A 16,768-nucleotide genomic window follows, 5' to 3' on the forward strand; every position below is an offset into this window, starting at 1 on the left:
AACATTTACAAATTACACAGTATTATTTTTGGTATGTGTATATATATTTTACATATTTATACACACACAATTCTGGGTTTTATCCCAAGGGGGAGTAGGTTATATTATTATTTATATCACTACAGAGATGGTAGAATTTTTGTTTCAAGATTATGGATATTCGAGCGTTTACATAGATGGCGCTCCAAACGCGCTAGCGAAAGCTTTCCTTGTTTCATGACATATATACAAAAACCAAAAAATGTCACCGATATGGATATTCGCTAATAAGCGGAATGGGGAATGTTGTAGAACCTACATAAAAGTGGCCACTTGAACCCAACCTATGACAGGTCATAAGCCCTGTAAACGCTCGAATATCCATAATCTTGAAACAAAATTCTACTCATCTCTGTAGTGATATAAATAATAATTTACAAATTATTTTTGAAAGCAAAATACACCGACCATAAAAACACAACAAGACCTCAAAACACATACTAAATAACCAAGATATAATTTCCTAAAGAAGGGTAAAATAGAAAAACACTTTTTTGTTAAAAATTAGAAGAAAATAAACATAAATTATATTTTTACGATCACAAAATAATAAACACATTTAAAGACTTCCAACTCGTTAATGAGACTTCACGAAAAATATAAAACAACAACTAACAACCGTGAAAACATAAGTTAATTTAAAAATACGTTAACAATACAATTGACCACTAGAGAATTATGTACTTAAATTACAGAACAAAAAACAACAACGGAAAGTACTACAAGAGAAACATCAAGAGCAAATGTTGTTACATCGACACTTAAAGATGATAATACTACAGGCGATGTTACAACGTCAACTACTGAGGGAAGTACAACCAAAGTTATCACGACTTTAGAAACGGAAGGTAGTTCAACTACTATTTCTACAACACTAACTAGTGAAAGTAGTACAACTGGATATAGTATTTCATCAACTTTATTAAAAAATACTATGAACGATGTAACGATATCAGCTACGGACGACAGTAAAACAAACGTCGCTTCATCATCAACTCCACAGGATAGTACAATGACTGTTTCTACTACGGTGACAGAAGAAGAAAGTACTACGACCGATGCTACTACAGCACCTACTGAGAGTAGTACAACTATTGTTGCTAAGATAGACACAACTGTTACTTCAAGCGTTACGGAGACATCAACTACTGAAAGCAGTTTAACTAGTGATGCAACTTCACCAACTGCATATATCAGTTCAACGAATGATGCTAGTCACTCTACGACAGGAGAAAGTTCAACAAGCGATGTAACTTCAGCAACTACTGAGGGTAGTACTACTACTGCCGCTACGACAATAACGATTATTACTTCAAGTGGTACGGAGACATCAACCACAGACATCAGTACAACGACTATAGCAACTTCTTCGTCTCCACAGGAAAGCACAACAACTGTTGCTGCTTTCACACAAGTAGGGGAAACTTCTACAAGCGATCCTACTACAGCAACTACTGAGGGTAGTACAACTACGGTTGCTACCACAGAAACAACTATTTCTTCAAGCGTTGCGGAAACATCAACAACTGATATCAGTTCAACGAATGATGCGAGTCATTCTACAACAAGAGAAAGTTCTACAAGCGATGCTACTTCAGCAACTAAGGAGGGTAGTACAACTACAGTTGCTACCACAGAAACAACTATTTCTTCAAGCGTTGCGGAAACACCAACAACTGATATCAGTTCAACGAATGATGCGAGTCGTTCTACTACAGGAGGAAGTTCTACAAGCGATGCTACTTCAGAAACTACTGAGGGTAGTACTACTACTGCCGCTTCCACAATAACGACTGTTTCTTCACGTGGTACGGAGACATCAACTATTGTAGGTAGTGATGTAACAACATCAACTACAGACATCAGAACAACGACTGTAGCAACTTCTTCATCTCCACAGGAAAGCACAACAACTGTTGCTGCTTTCACACAAGTAGGGGAAACTTCTACAAGCGATCCTACTATAGCAACTACTGAGGGTAGCACTACTGCTGCCTCTACCACAATAACGATTGTTTCTTCGAGTGGTACGGAAACATCAACAATTGCAAGTACTGATGTAACAACATCAACCACAGACATCACTACAACAACTGTAGCTACTTTTTCATCTCCACAGGATAGTACAACAACAGTTGCTACTTCCACACTGAGAGGAAAAATAACTACAAGTGATCCTACGACAACAACTACTGAGAGAAGTACAACTACTGCTGCTACGATAGAACAACTGTTACTTCAAGCTTTTCAGAAACATCAACAACTGATATCAGTTCAACGAATGATGCGAGTCATTCTACAACAAGACAAAGTTCTACAAGCGATGCTTCTTCAGCAACTACTGAGGGTAGTACTACTACTGCCGCTTCCACAATAACGACTGTTTCTTCAAGTGGTACGGAGACATCAACTAGTGTAGGTAGTGATGTAACAACATCAACTACAGACATCAGTACAACGACTGTAGCAACTTCTTCATCTCCACAGGAAAGCACAACAACTGTTGCTGCTTTCACACAAGTAGGGGAAACTTCTACAAGCGATCCTACTATAGCAACTACTGAGGGTAGCACTACTGCTGCCTCTACCACAATAACGAATGTTTCTTCGAGTGGTACGGAAACATCAACAATTGCAAGTACTGATGTAACAACATCAACCACAGACATCACTACAACAACTGTAGCTACTTTTTCATCTCCACAGGATAGTACAACAACTGTTGCTACTTCCACACTGAGAGGAAAAATAACTACAAGTGATCCTACGACAACAACTACTGAGAGAAGTACAACTACTGCTGCTACGATAGAAACAACTGTTACTTCAAGCGTTTCAGAAACATCAACAACTGATATCAGTTCAACGAATGATGCGAGTCATTCTACAACAAGACAAAGTTCTACAAGCGATGCTACTTCAGCAACTACTGAGGGTAGTACTACTACTGCCGCTTCCACAATAACGACTGTTTCTTCAAGTGGTACGGAGACATCAACTATTGTAGGTAGTGATGTAACAACATCAACTACAGACATCAGTACAACGACTGTAGCAAGTTCTTCATCTCCACAGGAAAGCACAACAACTGTTGCTGCTTTCACACAAGTAGGGGAAACTTCTACAAGCGATCCTACTACAGCAACTACTGAGGGTAGTACAACTACAGTTGCTACCACAGAAACAACTATTTCTTCAAGCGTTGCGGAAACATCAACAACTGATATCAGTTCAACGAATGATGCGAGTCATTCTACAACAAGAGAAAGTTCTACAAGCGATGCTACTTCAGCAACTACTGAGGGTAGTACTACTACTGCCGCTTCCACAATAACGACTGTTTCTTCAAGTGGTACGGAGACATCAACTAGTGTAGGTAGTGATGTAACAACATCAACTACAGACATCAGTACAACGACTGTACCAACTTTTTCATCTCCACAGGAAAGCACAACAACTGTTGCTGCTTTCACACAAGTAGGGGAAACTTCTACAAGCGATCCTACTACAGCAACTACTGAGGGTAGTACAACTACAGTTGCTACCACAGAAACAACTATTTCTTCAAGCGTTGCGGAAACATCAACAACTGATATCAGTTCAACGAATGATGCGAGTCATTCTACAACAAGAGAAAGTTCTACAAGCGATGCTACTTCAGCAACTACTGAGGGTAGTACTACTACTGCCGCTTCCACAATAACGACTGTTTCTTCAAGTGGTACGGAGACATCAACTAGTGTAGGTAGTGATGTAACAACATCAACTACAGACATCAGTACAACGACTGTACCAACTTCTTCATCTCCACAGGAAAGCACAACAACTGTTGCTGCTTTCACACAAGTAGGGGAAACTTCTACAAGCGATCCTACTACAGCAACTACTGAGGGTAGTACAACTACAGTTGCTACCACAGAAACAACTATTTCTTCAAGCGTTGCGGAAACATCAACAACTGATATCAGTTCAACGAATGATGCGAGTCATTCTACAACAAGACAAAGTTCTACAAGCGATGCTACTTCAGCAACTACTGAGGGTAGTACTACTACTGCCGCTTCCACAATAACGACTGTTTCTTCACGTGGTACGGAGACATCAACTATTGTAGGTAGTGATGTAACAACATCAACTACAGACATCAGTACAACGACTGTAGCAACTTCTTCATCTCCACAGGAAAGCACAACAACTGTTGCTGCTTTCACACAAGTAGGGGAAACTTCTACAAGCGATCCTACTACAGCAACTACTGAGGGTAGTACAACTACAGTTGCTACCACAGAAACAACTATTTCTTCAAGCGTTGCGGAAACATCAACAACTGATATCAGTTCAACGAATGATGCGAGTCATTCTACAACAAGAGAAAGTTCTACAAGCGATGCTACTTCAGCAACTACTGAGGGTAGTACTACTACTGCCGCTTCCACAATAACGACTGTTTCTTCAAGTGGTACGGAGACATCAACTAGTGTAGGTAGTGATGTAACAACATCAACTACAGACATCAGTACAACGACTGTACCAACTTCTTCATCTCCACAGGAAAGCACAACAACTGTTGCTGCTTTCACACAAGTAGGGGAAACTTCTACAAGCGATCCTACTACAGCAACTACTGAGGGTAGTACAACTACAGTTGCTACCACAGAAACAACTATTTCTTCAAGCGTTGCGGAAACATCAACAACTGATATCAGTTCAACGAATGATGCGAGTCATTCTACAACAAGACAAAGTTCTACAAGCGATGCTACTTCAGCAACTACTGAGGGTAGTACTACTACTGCCGCTTCCACAATAACGACTGTTTCTTCACGTGGTACGGAGACATCAACTATTGTAGGTAGTGATGTAACAACATCAACTACAGACATCAGTACAACGACTGTAGCAACTTCTTCATCTCCACAGGAAAGCACAACAACTGTTGCTGCTTTCACACAAGTAGGGGAAACTTCTACAAGCGATCCTACTATAACAACTACTGAGGGTAGCACTACTGCTGCCTCTACCACAATAACGACTGTTTCTTCGAGTGGTACGGAAACATCAACAATTGCAAGTACTGATGTAACAACATCAACCACAGACATCACTACAACAACTGTAGCTACTTTTTCATCTCCACAGGATAGTACAACAACTGTTGCTACTTCCACACTGAGAGGAAAAATAACTACAAGTGATCCTACGACAACAACTACTGAGAGAAGTACAACTACTGCTGCTACGATAGAAACAACTGTTACTTCAAGCGTTTCAGAAACATCAACAACTGATATCAGTTCAACGAATGATGCGAGTCATTCTACAACAAGACAAAGTTCTACAAGCGATGCTACTTCAGCAACTACTGAGGGTAGTACTACTACTGCCGCTTCCACAATAACGACTGTTTCTTCAAGTGGTACGGAGACATCAACTAGTGTAGGTAGTGATGTAACAACATCAACTACAGACATCAGTACAACGACTGTAGCAACTTCTTCATCTCCACAGGAAAGCACAACAACTGTTGCTGCTTTCACACAAGTAGGGGAAACTTCTACAAGCGATCCTACTACAGCTACTACTGAGGGTAGTACAACTACAGTTGCTACCACAGAAACAACTATTTCTTCAAGCGTTGCGGAAACACCAACAACTGATATCAGTTCAACCAATGATGCGAGTCATTCTACAACAAGAGAAAGTTCTACAAGCGATGCTACTTCAGCAACTACTGAGGGTAGTACTACTACTGCCGCTTCCACAATAACGACTGTTTCTTCACGTGGTACGGAGACATCAACTATTGTAGGTAGTGATGTAACAACATCAACTACAGACATCAGAACAACGACTGTAGCAACTTCTTCATCTCCACAGGAAAGCACAACAACTGTTGCTGCTTTCACACAAGTAGGGGAAACTTCTACAAGCGATCCTACTATAGCAACTACTGAGGGTAGCACTACTGCTGCCTCTACCACAATAACGATTGTTTCTTCGAGTGGTACGGAAACATCAACAATTGCAAGTACTGATGTAACAACATCAACCACAGACATCACTACAACAACTGTAGCTACTTTTTCATCTCCACAGGATAGTACAACAACTGTTGCTACTTCCACACTGAGAGGAAAAATAACTACAAGTGATCCTACGACAACAACTACTGAGAGAAGTACAACTACTGCTGCTACGATAGAAACAACTGTTACTTCAAGCGTTTCAGAAACATCAACAACTGATATCAGTTCAACGAATGATGCGAGTCATTCTACAACAAGACAAAGTTCTACAAGCGATGCTACTTCAGCAACTACTGAGGGTAGTACTACTACTGCCGCTTCCACAATAACGACTGTTTCTTCAAGTGGTACGGAGACATCAACTAGTGTAGGTAGTGATGTAACAACATCAACTACAGACATCAGTACAACGACTGTAGCAACTTCTTCATCTCCACAGGAAAGCACAACAACTGTTGCTGCTTTCACACAAGTAGGGGAAACTTCTACAAGCGATCCTACTACAGCAACTACTGAGGGTAGTACAACTACAGTTGCTACCACAGAAACAACTATTTCTTCAAGCGTTGCGGAAACATCAACAACTGATATCAGTTCAACGAATGATGCGAGTCATTCTACAACAAGAGAAAGTTCTACAAGCGATGCTACTTCAGCAACTACTGAGGGTAGTACTACTACTGCCGCTTCCACAATAACGACTGTTTCTTCACGTGGTACGGAGACATCAACTATTGTAGGTAGTGATGTAACAACATCAACTACAGACATCAGTACAACGACTGTAGCAACTTCTTCATCTCCACAGGAAAGCACAACAACTGTTGCTGCTTTCACACAAGTAGGGGAAACTTCTACAAGCGATCCTACTATAGCAACTACTGAGGGTAGCACTACTGCTGCCTCTACCACAATAACGAATGATGGAAGTGGTTTTACAGCAGGAGAAAATTCTACAAGCGATGGTGCTATTACAACAAATAGCCCAACAGATGTTTCATCTGCTGCAGAAATGCAGGGAAAAACCACGTTTTCACTAAACGAAGCAATAATTTCATCAAAAGACAACGGTTCGACAGAAACGGAATGTGTATCCTCAACAACACAATTGACAACATCAGAACTAACGCAAACTAATTGGACAATCGGTGAACTTTCAAGTGATAAGACAAAATACAAAACGGAATCAATATTGCCAATATTAGGTCGTACACCAGAAGAAACATATCAAACAACATCTTCTAACGTAATTTCCTCCACTGATGCTCTTTCGTTTTCCGTAGATCTTGACTTATCACAATTGACTAGCAAAAAGTCAACAGCAGAACGTAATGCCGAACAGAACACCCTTATAGCAACAACATCTAAACATTTATATATTTCTTTTTCAACTGAACCATCATCAACATACACGCCCTCAACATCGAAATTGTTTGAATCAACGTCCACTCATTTAATGAATGAAGTTCCATTTTCCACAACAGATAGTATTTTAAGATATTCCACACAATTGTCTCTTAATAACCACTCTACTTTAACTTTACCATCATCCACATACACACCCTCATCATTGATACAATCAACAGAATTAACAACGTCGAAAACAAATTATATATCTAGCGAGTTCACGAAATCATCTACTGATTACATGTTTTCTTTAACTGAACCGACAACTAATGATCACCCTTCTTCAACTGTGACATCATCCACATACTCGCCTTCATCACCAACCTTGGAACGATCAACTTCGACTCCTTCGACAACTAAATTTATAACGTCGACACAAGATATGTCAAGCGCATTTTCACCTACTGGTCACATATATTCATCAACTGAACCACCGTCTACATACTCGCCATCATCATCGATATTGATACGATATACGTCGACTCCTTCGACAACGGAATTTTCAACTTCCACATCAGACGGTATTTCAATTAACTTGACACATTTGTCTACTAACGATCACCCATCTGCAACTGTAACATCATCTACATACTCGCTCTCATCATCGACATTGATCCGATCAACGTCGACTCCTTCGAGAACTGAATTCGTAACGACGACAAGATATAATATGTCAACCGATTCCACACATTCACCTAATGATCACATGAATTCATCAACTGAACCATCATCTACATACTCGCCCTCATCATCGACATTGGTTCAATCAACGTCGACTCCTTCAACAACTGAGTTCGTAACGACGACAAGATATAATATGTCTACCGATTCCACACATTCACCTACTGATCACATGACTTCATCAACTGAACCATCATCTACATACTCACCTTCATCATCGACATTGGTTCAATCAACGTCGACTCCTTCGACTACTGAATTCGTAACGACGACAAGACATGATATGTCTACCGATTCCACACATTCACCTACTGATCACATGACTTCATCAACTGAAACATCATCTACATACTCACCTTCATCATCGACATTGGTTAAATCAACGTCGACTCCTTCGACTACTGAATTCGTAACGACGACAAGACATGATATGTCTACCGATTCCACACATTCACCTACTGATCATATGAATTCATCAACTGAACCATCATCTACATACTCACCTTCATCATCGACATTGGTTCAATCAACGTCGACTCCTTCGACTACTGAATTCGTAACGACGACAAGACATGATATGTCTACCGATTCCACACATTCACCTACTGATCACATGACTTCATCAACTGAAACATCATCTACATACTCACCTTCATCATCGACATTGGTTAAATCAACGTCGACTCCTTCGACTACTGAATTCGTAACGACGACAAGACATATGTCTACCGATTCCACACATTCACCTACTGATCATATGAATTCATCAACTGAACCATCATCTACATACTCGCCTTCATCATCGACATTGGTTCAATCAACGTCGACTCCTTCGACTACTGAATTCGTAACGACGACAAGATATAATATGTCAACCGATTCCACACATTCACCTAATGATCACATGAATTCATCAACTGAACCATCATCTACATACTCACCTTCATCATCGACATTGGTTCAATCAACGTCGACTCCTTCGACTACTGAATTCGTAACGACGACAAGACATGATATGTCTACCGATTCCACACATTCACCTACTGATCACATGACTTCATCAACTGAAACATCATCTACATACTCACCTTCATCATCGACATTGGTTAAATCAACGTCGACTCCTTCGACTACTGAATTCGTAACGACGACAAGACATGATATGTCTACCGATTCCACACATTCACCTACTGATCATATGAATTCATCAACTGAACCATCATCTACATACTCACCTTCATCATCGACATTGGTTCAATCAACGTCGACTCCTTCGACTACTGAATTCGTAACGACGACAAGACATGATATGTCTACCGATTCCACACATTCACCTACTGATCACATGACTTCATCAACTGAAACATCATCTACATACTCACCTTCATCATCGACATTGGTTAAATCAACGTCGACTCCTTCGACTACTGAATTCGTAACGACGACAAGACATATGTCTACCGATTCCACACATTCACCTACTGATCATATGAATTCATCAACTGAACCATCATCTACATACTCGCCTTCATCATCGACATTGGTTCAATCAACGTCGACTCCTTCGACTACTGAATTCGTAACGACGACAAGATATAATATGTCAACCGATTCCACACATTCACCTAATGATCACATGAATTCATCAACTGAACCATCATCTACATACTCACCTTCATCATCGACATTGGTTCAATCAACGTCGACTCCTTCGACTACTGAATTCGTAACGACGACAAGACATGATATGTCTACCGATTCCACACATTCACCTACTGATCACATGACTTCATCAACTGAAACATCATCTACATACTCACCTTCATCATCGACATTGGTTAAATCAACGTCGACTCCTTCGACTACTGAATTCGTAACGACGACAAGACATGATATGTCTACCGATTCCACACATTCACCTACTGATCATATGAATTCATCAACTGAACCATCATCTACATACTCACCTTCATCATCGACATTGGTTCAATCAACGTCGACTCCTTCGACTACTGAATTCGTAACGACGACAAGACATGATATGTCTACCGATTCCACACATTCACCTACTGATCACATGACTTCATCAACTGAAACATCATCTACATACTCACCTTCATCATCGACATTGGTTAAATCAACGTCGACTCCTTCGACTACTGAATTCGTAACGACGACAAGACATATGTCTACCGATTCCACACATTCACCTACTGATCATATGAATTCATCAACTGAACCATCATCTACATACTCGCCTTCATCATCGACATTGGTTCAATCAACGTCGACTCCTTCGACTACTGAATTCGTAACGACGACAAGATATAATATGTCAACCGATTCCACACATTCACCTAATGATCACATGAATTCATCAACTGAACCATCATCTACATACTCGCCCTCATCATCGACATTGGTTCAATCAACGTCGACTCCTTCAACAACTGAGTTCGTAACGACGACAAGACATGATATGTCTACCAATTCCACACATTCACCTACTGATCACATGAATTCATCAACTGAACCATCAACTACATACTTGCCCTCATCATCGACATTGGTTCAATCAACGTTGACACCTACATCGGAATTTTCAACTTCTACATCAGACGGTATTTCAATTAACCTGACAAATTTGTCTACTGACGATCACCCATCTTCAACTGAACCATCATCTACATACTTGCCCTCATCATCGACATTGGTTCAATCAACGTCCACTCCTACAACGGAATTTTCAACTTCTACATCAGACGGTATTTCCATTAACTTCACACATTTGTCAACTGACGATCACCCATCTTCAACTGTTACATCATCAACAAATTCGCTCTCATCATCGACCTTGGTTCAATTAACATTGACTCCTTCGACAACAGAATTTTCAACTTCCACCTCAAACGGTATTTCAAGCAAACCCACACATTTGTCGACTGACGATCAACCATCTTCATCTGTTACATCATCTACATACTCGCCTTCATCATCGACATTGGTTCGATCAATGTCGATTCCTTCGACAACTGAATTCGTAACGACGACAAGATATGATATGTCAACCGATTCCACACATTCACCTACTGATCACATGACTTCATCAACTGAACCATCATCTACATACTCACCTTCATCATCGACATTGGTTCAATCAACGTCGACTCCTTCGACAACTGAATTCGTAACGACGACAAGATATGATATGTCAACCGATTCCACACATTCACCTACTGATCACATGACTTCATCAACTGAACCATCATCTACATACTCACCTTCATCACCGACATTGGTTCAATCAACGTCGACTCCTTCGACAACTGAATTCGTAACGACGACAAGATATGATATGTCTACCGATTCCACACATTCACCTACTGATCACATGACTTCATCAACTGAACCATCATCTACATACTCACCTTCATCATCGACATTGGTTCAATCAACGTCGACTCCTTCGACTACTGAATTCGTAACGACGACAAGACATGATATGTCTACCGATTCCACACATTCACCTACTGATCACATGACTTCATCAACTGAAACATCATCTACATACTCACCTTCATCATCGACATTGGTTAAATCAACGTCGACTCCTTCGACTACTGAATTCGTAACGACGACAAGACATGATATGTCTACCGATTCCACACATTCACCTACTGATCATATGAATTCATCAACTGAACCATCATCTACATACTCGCCTTCATCATCGACATTGGTTCAATCAACGTCGACTCCTTCGACTACTGAATTCGTAACGACGACAAGACATGATATGTCTACCGATTCCACACATTCACCTACTGATCATATGAATTCATCAACTGAACCATCATCTACATACACGCCCTTATCCTCGACATTGGTTCAATCAACGTTGACTCCTCCTTCAACGGAATTTTTAATTTCTACATCAGACGGTATTTCCATTAACTTCACACATTTGTCAACTGACGATCACCCATCTTCAACTGTAACATCATCAACAAACTCGCTCTCATCATCGACCTTGGTTCAATCAACATTGACTCCTTCGACAACAGAATTTTCAACTTCCACCTCAAACGGTATTTCAAGCAAACCCACACATTTGTCGACTGACGATCAACCATCTTCATCTGTTACATCATCTACATACTCGCCTTCATCATCGACATTGGTTCGATCAATGTCGACTCCTTCGACAACTGAGTTCGTAACGACGACAAGACATGATATGGCTACCGATTCCACACATTCACCTACTGATCACATGACTTCATCAACTGAACCATCATCTACATACTCACCTTCATCATCGACATTGGTTCAATCAACGTCGACTCCTTCGACAACTGAATTCGTTACGACGACAAGATATGATATGTCTACCGATTCCACACATTCACCTACTGATCATATGAATTCATCAACTGAACCATCATCTACATACTCGCCCTTATCATCGACATTGGTTCAATCAACGTCGACTCCTCCTTCAACGGAATTTTCAACTTCTACATCAGACGGTATTTCAATTAACTTCACACATTCGTCCACCGAAGATCACCCATCTTCTACTTTAACACCATCTACATACTCACCCTTGTCATCAACCTTGGTTCGATCAACATTCACTCCTTTGACAAAAGAATTTTCAACTTCCACATCAAACGGTATTTTAAGCAAAGCCACACATTTGTCCACCGACGATCACCCATCTTCACTTGTAACATCATCTACATACTCGAACTCATCATCGACATTGGTTCGATCAACGTCGACTCCTCCTTCAACGGAATTTTCAACTTCTACATCAGACGGTATTTCAATTAACTTCACACATTTGTCCACTGACGATCAGCCATCTTCTACTTTATCATCATTCACATACTCGCCTTCATCATCAACCTTGGTTCGATCAACATTCACTCCTTCGACAACAGAATTATCAACTTCCACATCAAACGGTATTTTAAGCAAAGCCACACATTTGTCCACCGACGATCACCCATCTTCACTTGTAACATCATCTACAAACTCGAACTCATCATCGACATTGGTTCAATCAACGTCGACTCCTCCTTCAACGGAATTTTCAATTTCTACATCAGACGGTATTTCCATTAACTTCACACATTTGTCAACTGACGATCACCCATCTTCAACTGTAACATCATCTACATACTCGCCTTCATCATCGACATTGGTTCGATCAATGTCGACTCCTTCGACAACTGAGTTCGTAACGACGACAAGACATGATATGGCTACCGATTCCACACATTCACCTACTGATCACATGACTTCATCAACTGAACCATCATCTACATACTCACCTTCATCATCGACATTGGTTCAATCAACGTCGACTCCTTCGACAACTGAATTCGTAACGACGACAAGATATGATATGTCAACCGATTCCACACATTCACCTACTGATCACATGACTTCATCAACTGAACCATCGTCTACATACTCACCTTCATCATCGACATTGGTTCGATCAACGTCGACTCCTTCGACAACTGAATTCGTAACGACGACAAGATATGATATGTCTACCGATTCCACACATTCACCTACTGATCACATGACTTCATCAACTGAACCATCATCTACATACTCACCTTCATCATCGACATTGGTTCAATCAACGTCGACTCCTTCAACTACTGAATTCGTAACGACGACAAGACATGATATGTCTACCGATTCCACACATTCACCTTCTGATCATATGAATTCATCAACTGAACCATCATCTACATACTCGCCCTTATCATCGACATTGGTTCAATCAACGTCGACTCCTCCTTCAACGGAATTTTCAACTTCTACATCAGACGGTATTTCAATTAACTTCACACATTTGTCTACTGACGATCACCCATCTTCTACTTTAACATCATCTACATACTCACCCTCATCATCAACCTTGGTTCGATCAACATTCACTCCTTCGACAACAGAATTTTCAACTTCCACCTCAAACGGTATTTCAAGCAAACCCACACATTTGTCGACTGACGATCAACCATCTTCATCTGTTACATCATCTACATACTCGCCTTCATCATCGACATTGGTTCGATCAATGTCGACTCCTTCGACAACTGAGTTCGTAACGACGACAAGACATGATATGGCTACCGATTCCACACATTCACCTACTGATCACATGACTTCATCAACTGAACCATCGTCTACATACTCACCTTCATCATCGACATTGGTTCGATCAACGTCGACTCCTTCGACAACTGAATTCGTAACGACGACAAGATATGATATGTCTACCGATTCCACACATTCACCTACTGATCACATGACTTCATCAACTGAACCATCATCTACATACTCACCTTCATCATCGACATTGGTTCAATCAACGTCGACTCCTTCAACTACTGAATTCGTAACGACGACAAGACATGATATGTCTACCGATTCCACACATTCACCTACTGATCATATGAATTCATCAACTGAACCATCATCTACATACTCGCCCTTATCATCGACATTGGTTCAATCAACGTCGACTCCTCCTTCAACGGAATTTTCAACTTCTACATCAGACGGTATTTCAATTAACTTCACACATTTGTCTACTGACGATCACCCATCTTCTACTTTAACATCATCTACATACTCACCTTCATCATCAACCTTGGTTCGATCAACATTCACTCCTTCGACAACAGAATTTTCGACAACAGAATTTTCAACTTCCACATCAAACTTTATTTTAAGCAAAGCCACACATTTGTCCACCGACGATCACCCATCTTCACTTGTAACATCATCTACATACTCGAACTCATCATCGACATTGGTTCGATCAACGTCGACTCCTCCTTCAACGGAATTTTCAACTTCTACATCAGACGGTATTTCAATTAACTTCACACATTTGTCTACTGACGATCACCCATCTTCTACTTTAACATCATCTACATACTCACCCTCATCATCAACCTTGGTTCGATCAACATTCACTCCTTCGACAACAGAATTTTCAACTTCCACATCAAACTTTATTTTAAGCAAAGCCACACATTTGTCTACCGACGATCACCCATCTTCAACTGAACCATCATCTACATACTTGCCCTCATCATCGACATTGGTTCAATCAACGTCGACTCCTCCTTCAACGGAATTTTCAACTTTTACATCAGACGGTATTTCAATTAACTTCACACATTTGTCTACTGACGATCACCCATCTTCTACTTTAACATCATCTACATACTCACCCTCATCATCAACCTTGGTTCCATCAACATTCACTCCTTCGACAACAGAATTTTCAACTTCCACATCAAATTTTATTTTAAGCAAAGCCACACATTTGTCTACCGACGATCCCCCATCTTCAACTGAACGATCATCTACATACTTGCCCTCATCATCGACATTGGTTCAATTAACGTCGACTCCTTCTTCAACGGAATTTTCAACTTTTACATCAGACGGTATTTCAATTAACTTCACACATTTGTCTACTGACGATCACTCATCTTCTACTTTAACATCATCTACATACTCACCCTCATCATCAACCTTGGTTCCATCAACATTCACTCCTTCGACAACAGAATTTTCAACTTCCACATCAAATTTTATTTTAAGCAAAGCCACACATTTGTCTACCGACGATCCCCCATCTTCAACTGAACGATCATCTACATACTTGCCCTCATCATCGACATTGGTTCAATCAACGTCGACTCCTACAACGGAATTTTCAACTTCTACATCAGACGGTATTTCAATTAACTTCACACATTGGTCCACTGACGATAAGCCATCTTCTACTTTAACATCATCTACATACTCGAACTCATCATCGACATTGGTTCGATCAACATTCACTCCTGCGACAACTAAATTCGTTTTGACGACAAGACATGATATGTCTACCGAATCCACACATTCACCTACTGATCACATGAATTTCTCAACTGAGACATCGTCTACATACTCGCCCTTATCATTGATATTGCTTCGATCAACGTCGACTCCTTTGACAACTGAATTCGTTACGACGACAAGACATGATATGTCTACAAAATCCAAACATCTACCTACTGATCACATGAATTCATCAACTGAACTATCATCTACATACTCGCCCTCATCATCGACATTGGTTCAATCAACGTCGACTCCTCCTTCAACGGAATTTTCAACTTCTACATCAGACGGTTTTTCAATTAACTTCACACATTTGTCCACCGACGATCACCCATCTTCTACTTTAACATCATTTTCGTACTCGCCCTTACCATCGACATTGATCCGATTAACGTCGACTCCTTTGACAACTGAATTCGTACCGACGACAAGATATGATATGTCTACCGATTCCACACATTCCCTTACTGATCATATGACTTCATCAACTGAACCATCATCTTCATACTTGCCCTCATCATCGACATTGGTTCAATCAACATTGACTCCTTCGACAACGGAATTTTCAACTTCTACATCAGACGGTATTTCAATTAACTTCACACATTTGTCTACTGACGATCATCACCCATCTTCAAATGTAACATCATCTACATACTCGAACTCATCATCGACATTTGTTCGATCAA

At 40.4% G+C, this 16,768-nt stretch overlaps 1 protein-coding gene across 1 annotated transcript; it reads left to right on the forward strand.

The window, feature by feature from the left end:
• The first annotated feature begins 1,586 nt into the window (after positions 1 to 1,586).
• On the forward strand, positions 1,587 to 16,052 carry LOC148275987 (uncharacterized). Its single transcript, XM_088234930.1, has 8 exons — positions 1,587 to 1,799; positions 1,940 to 2,090; positions 2,375 to 2,559; positions 3,853 to 5,811; positions 6,136 to 6,906; positions 14,913 to 15,049; positions 15,795 to 15,928; positions 15,970 to 16,052. Exons 1-8 carry the CDS (start codon positions 1,587 to 1,589, stop codon positions 16,050 to 16,052), a joined length of 3,633 nt encoding a protein of 1,210 aa, XP_088091056.1.
• Positions 16,053 to 16,768: the final 716 nt, after the last annotated feature.

This window comes from Micrasema longulum, unplaced genomic scaffold (genome assembly GCF_059751315.1).
Source record: "Micrasema longulum isolate JH-2025_06_02 unplaced genomic scaffold, ASM5975131v1 h1tg001302l, whole genome shotgun sequence".
Lineage (NCBI taxonomy): Eukaryota > Metazoa > Arthropoda > Insecta > Trichoptera > Brachycentridae > Micrasema > Micrasema longulum.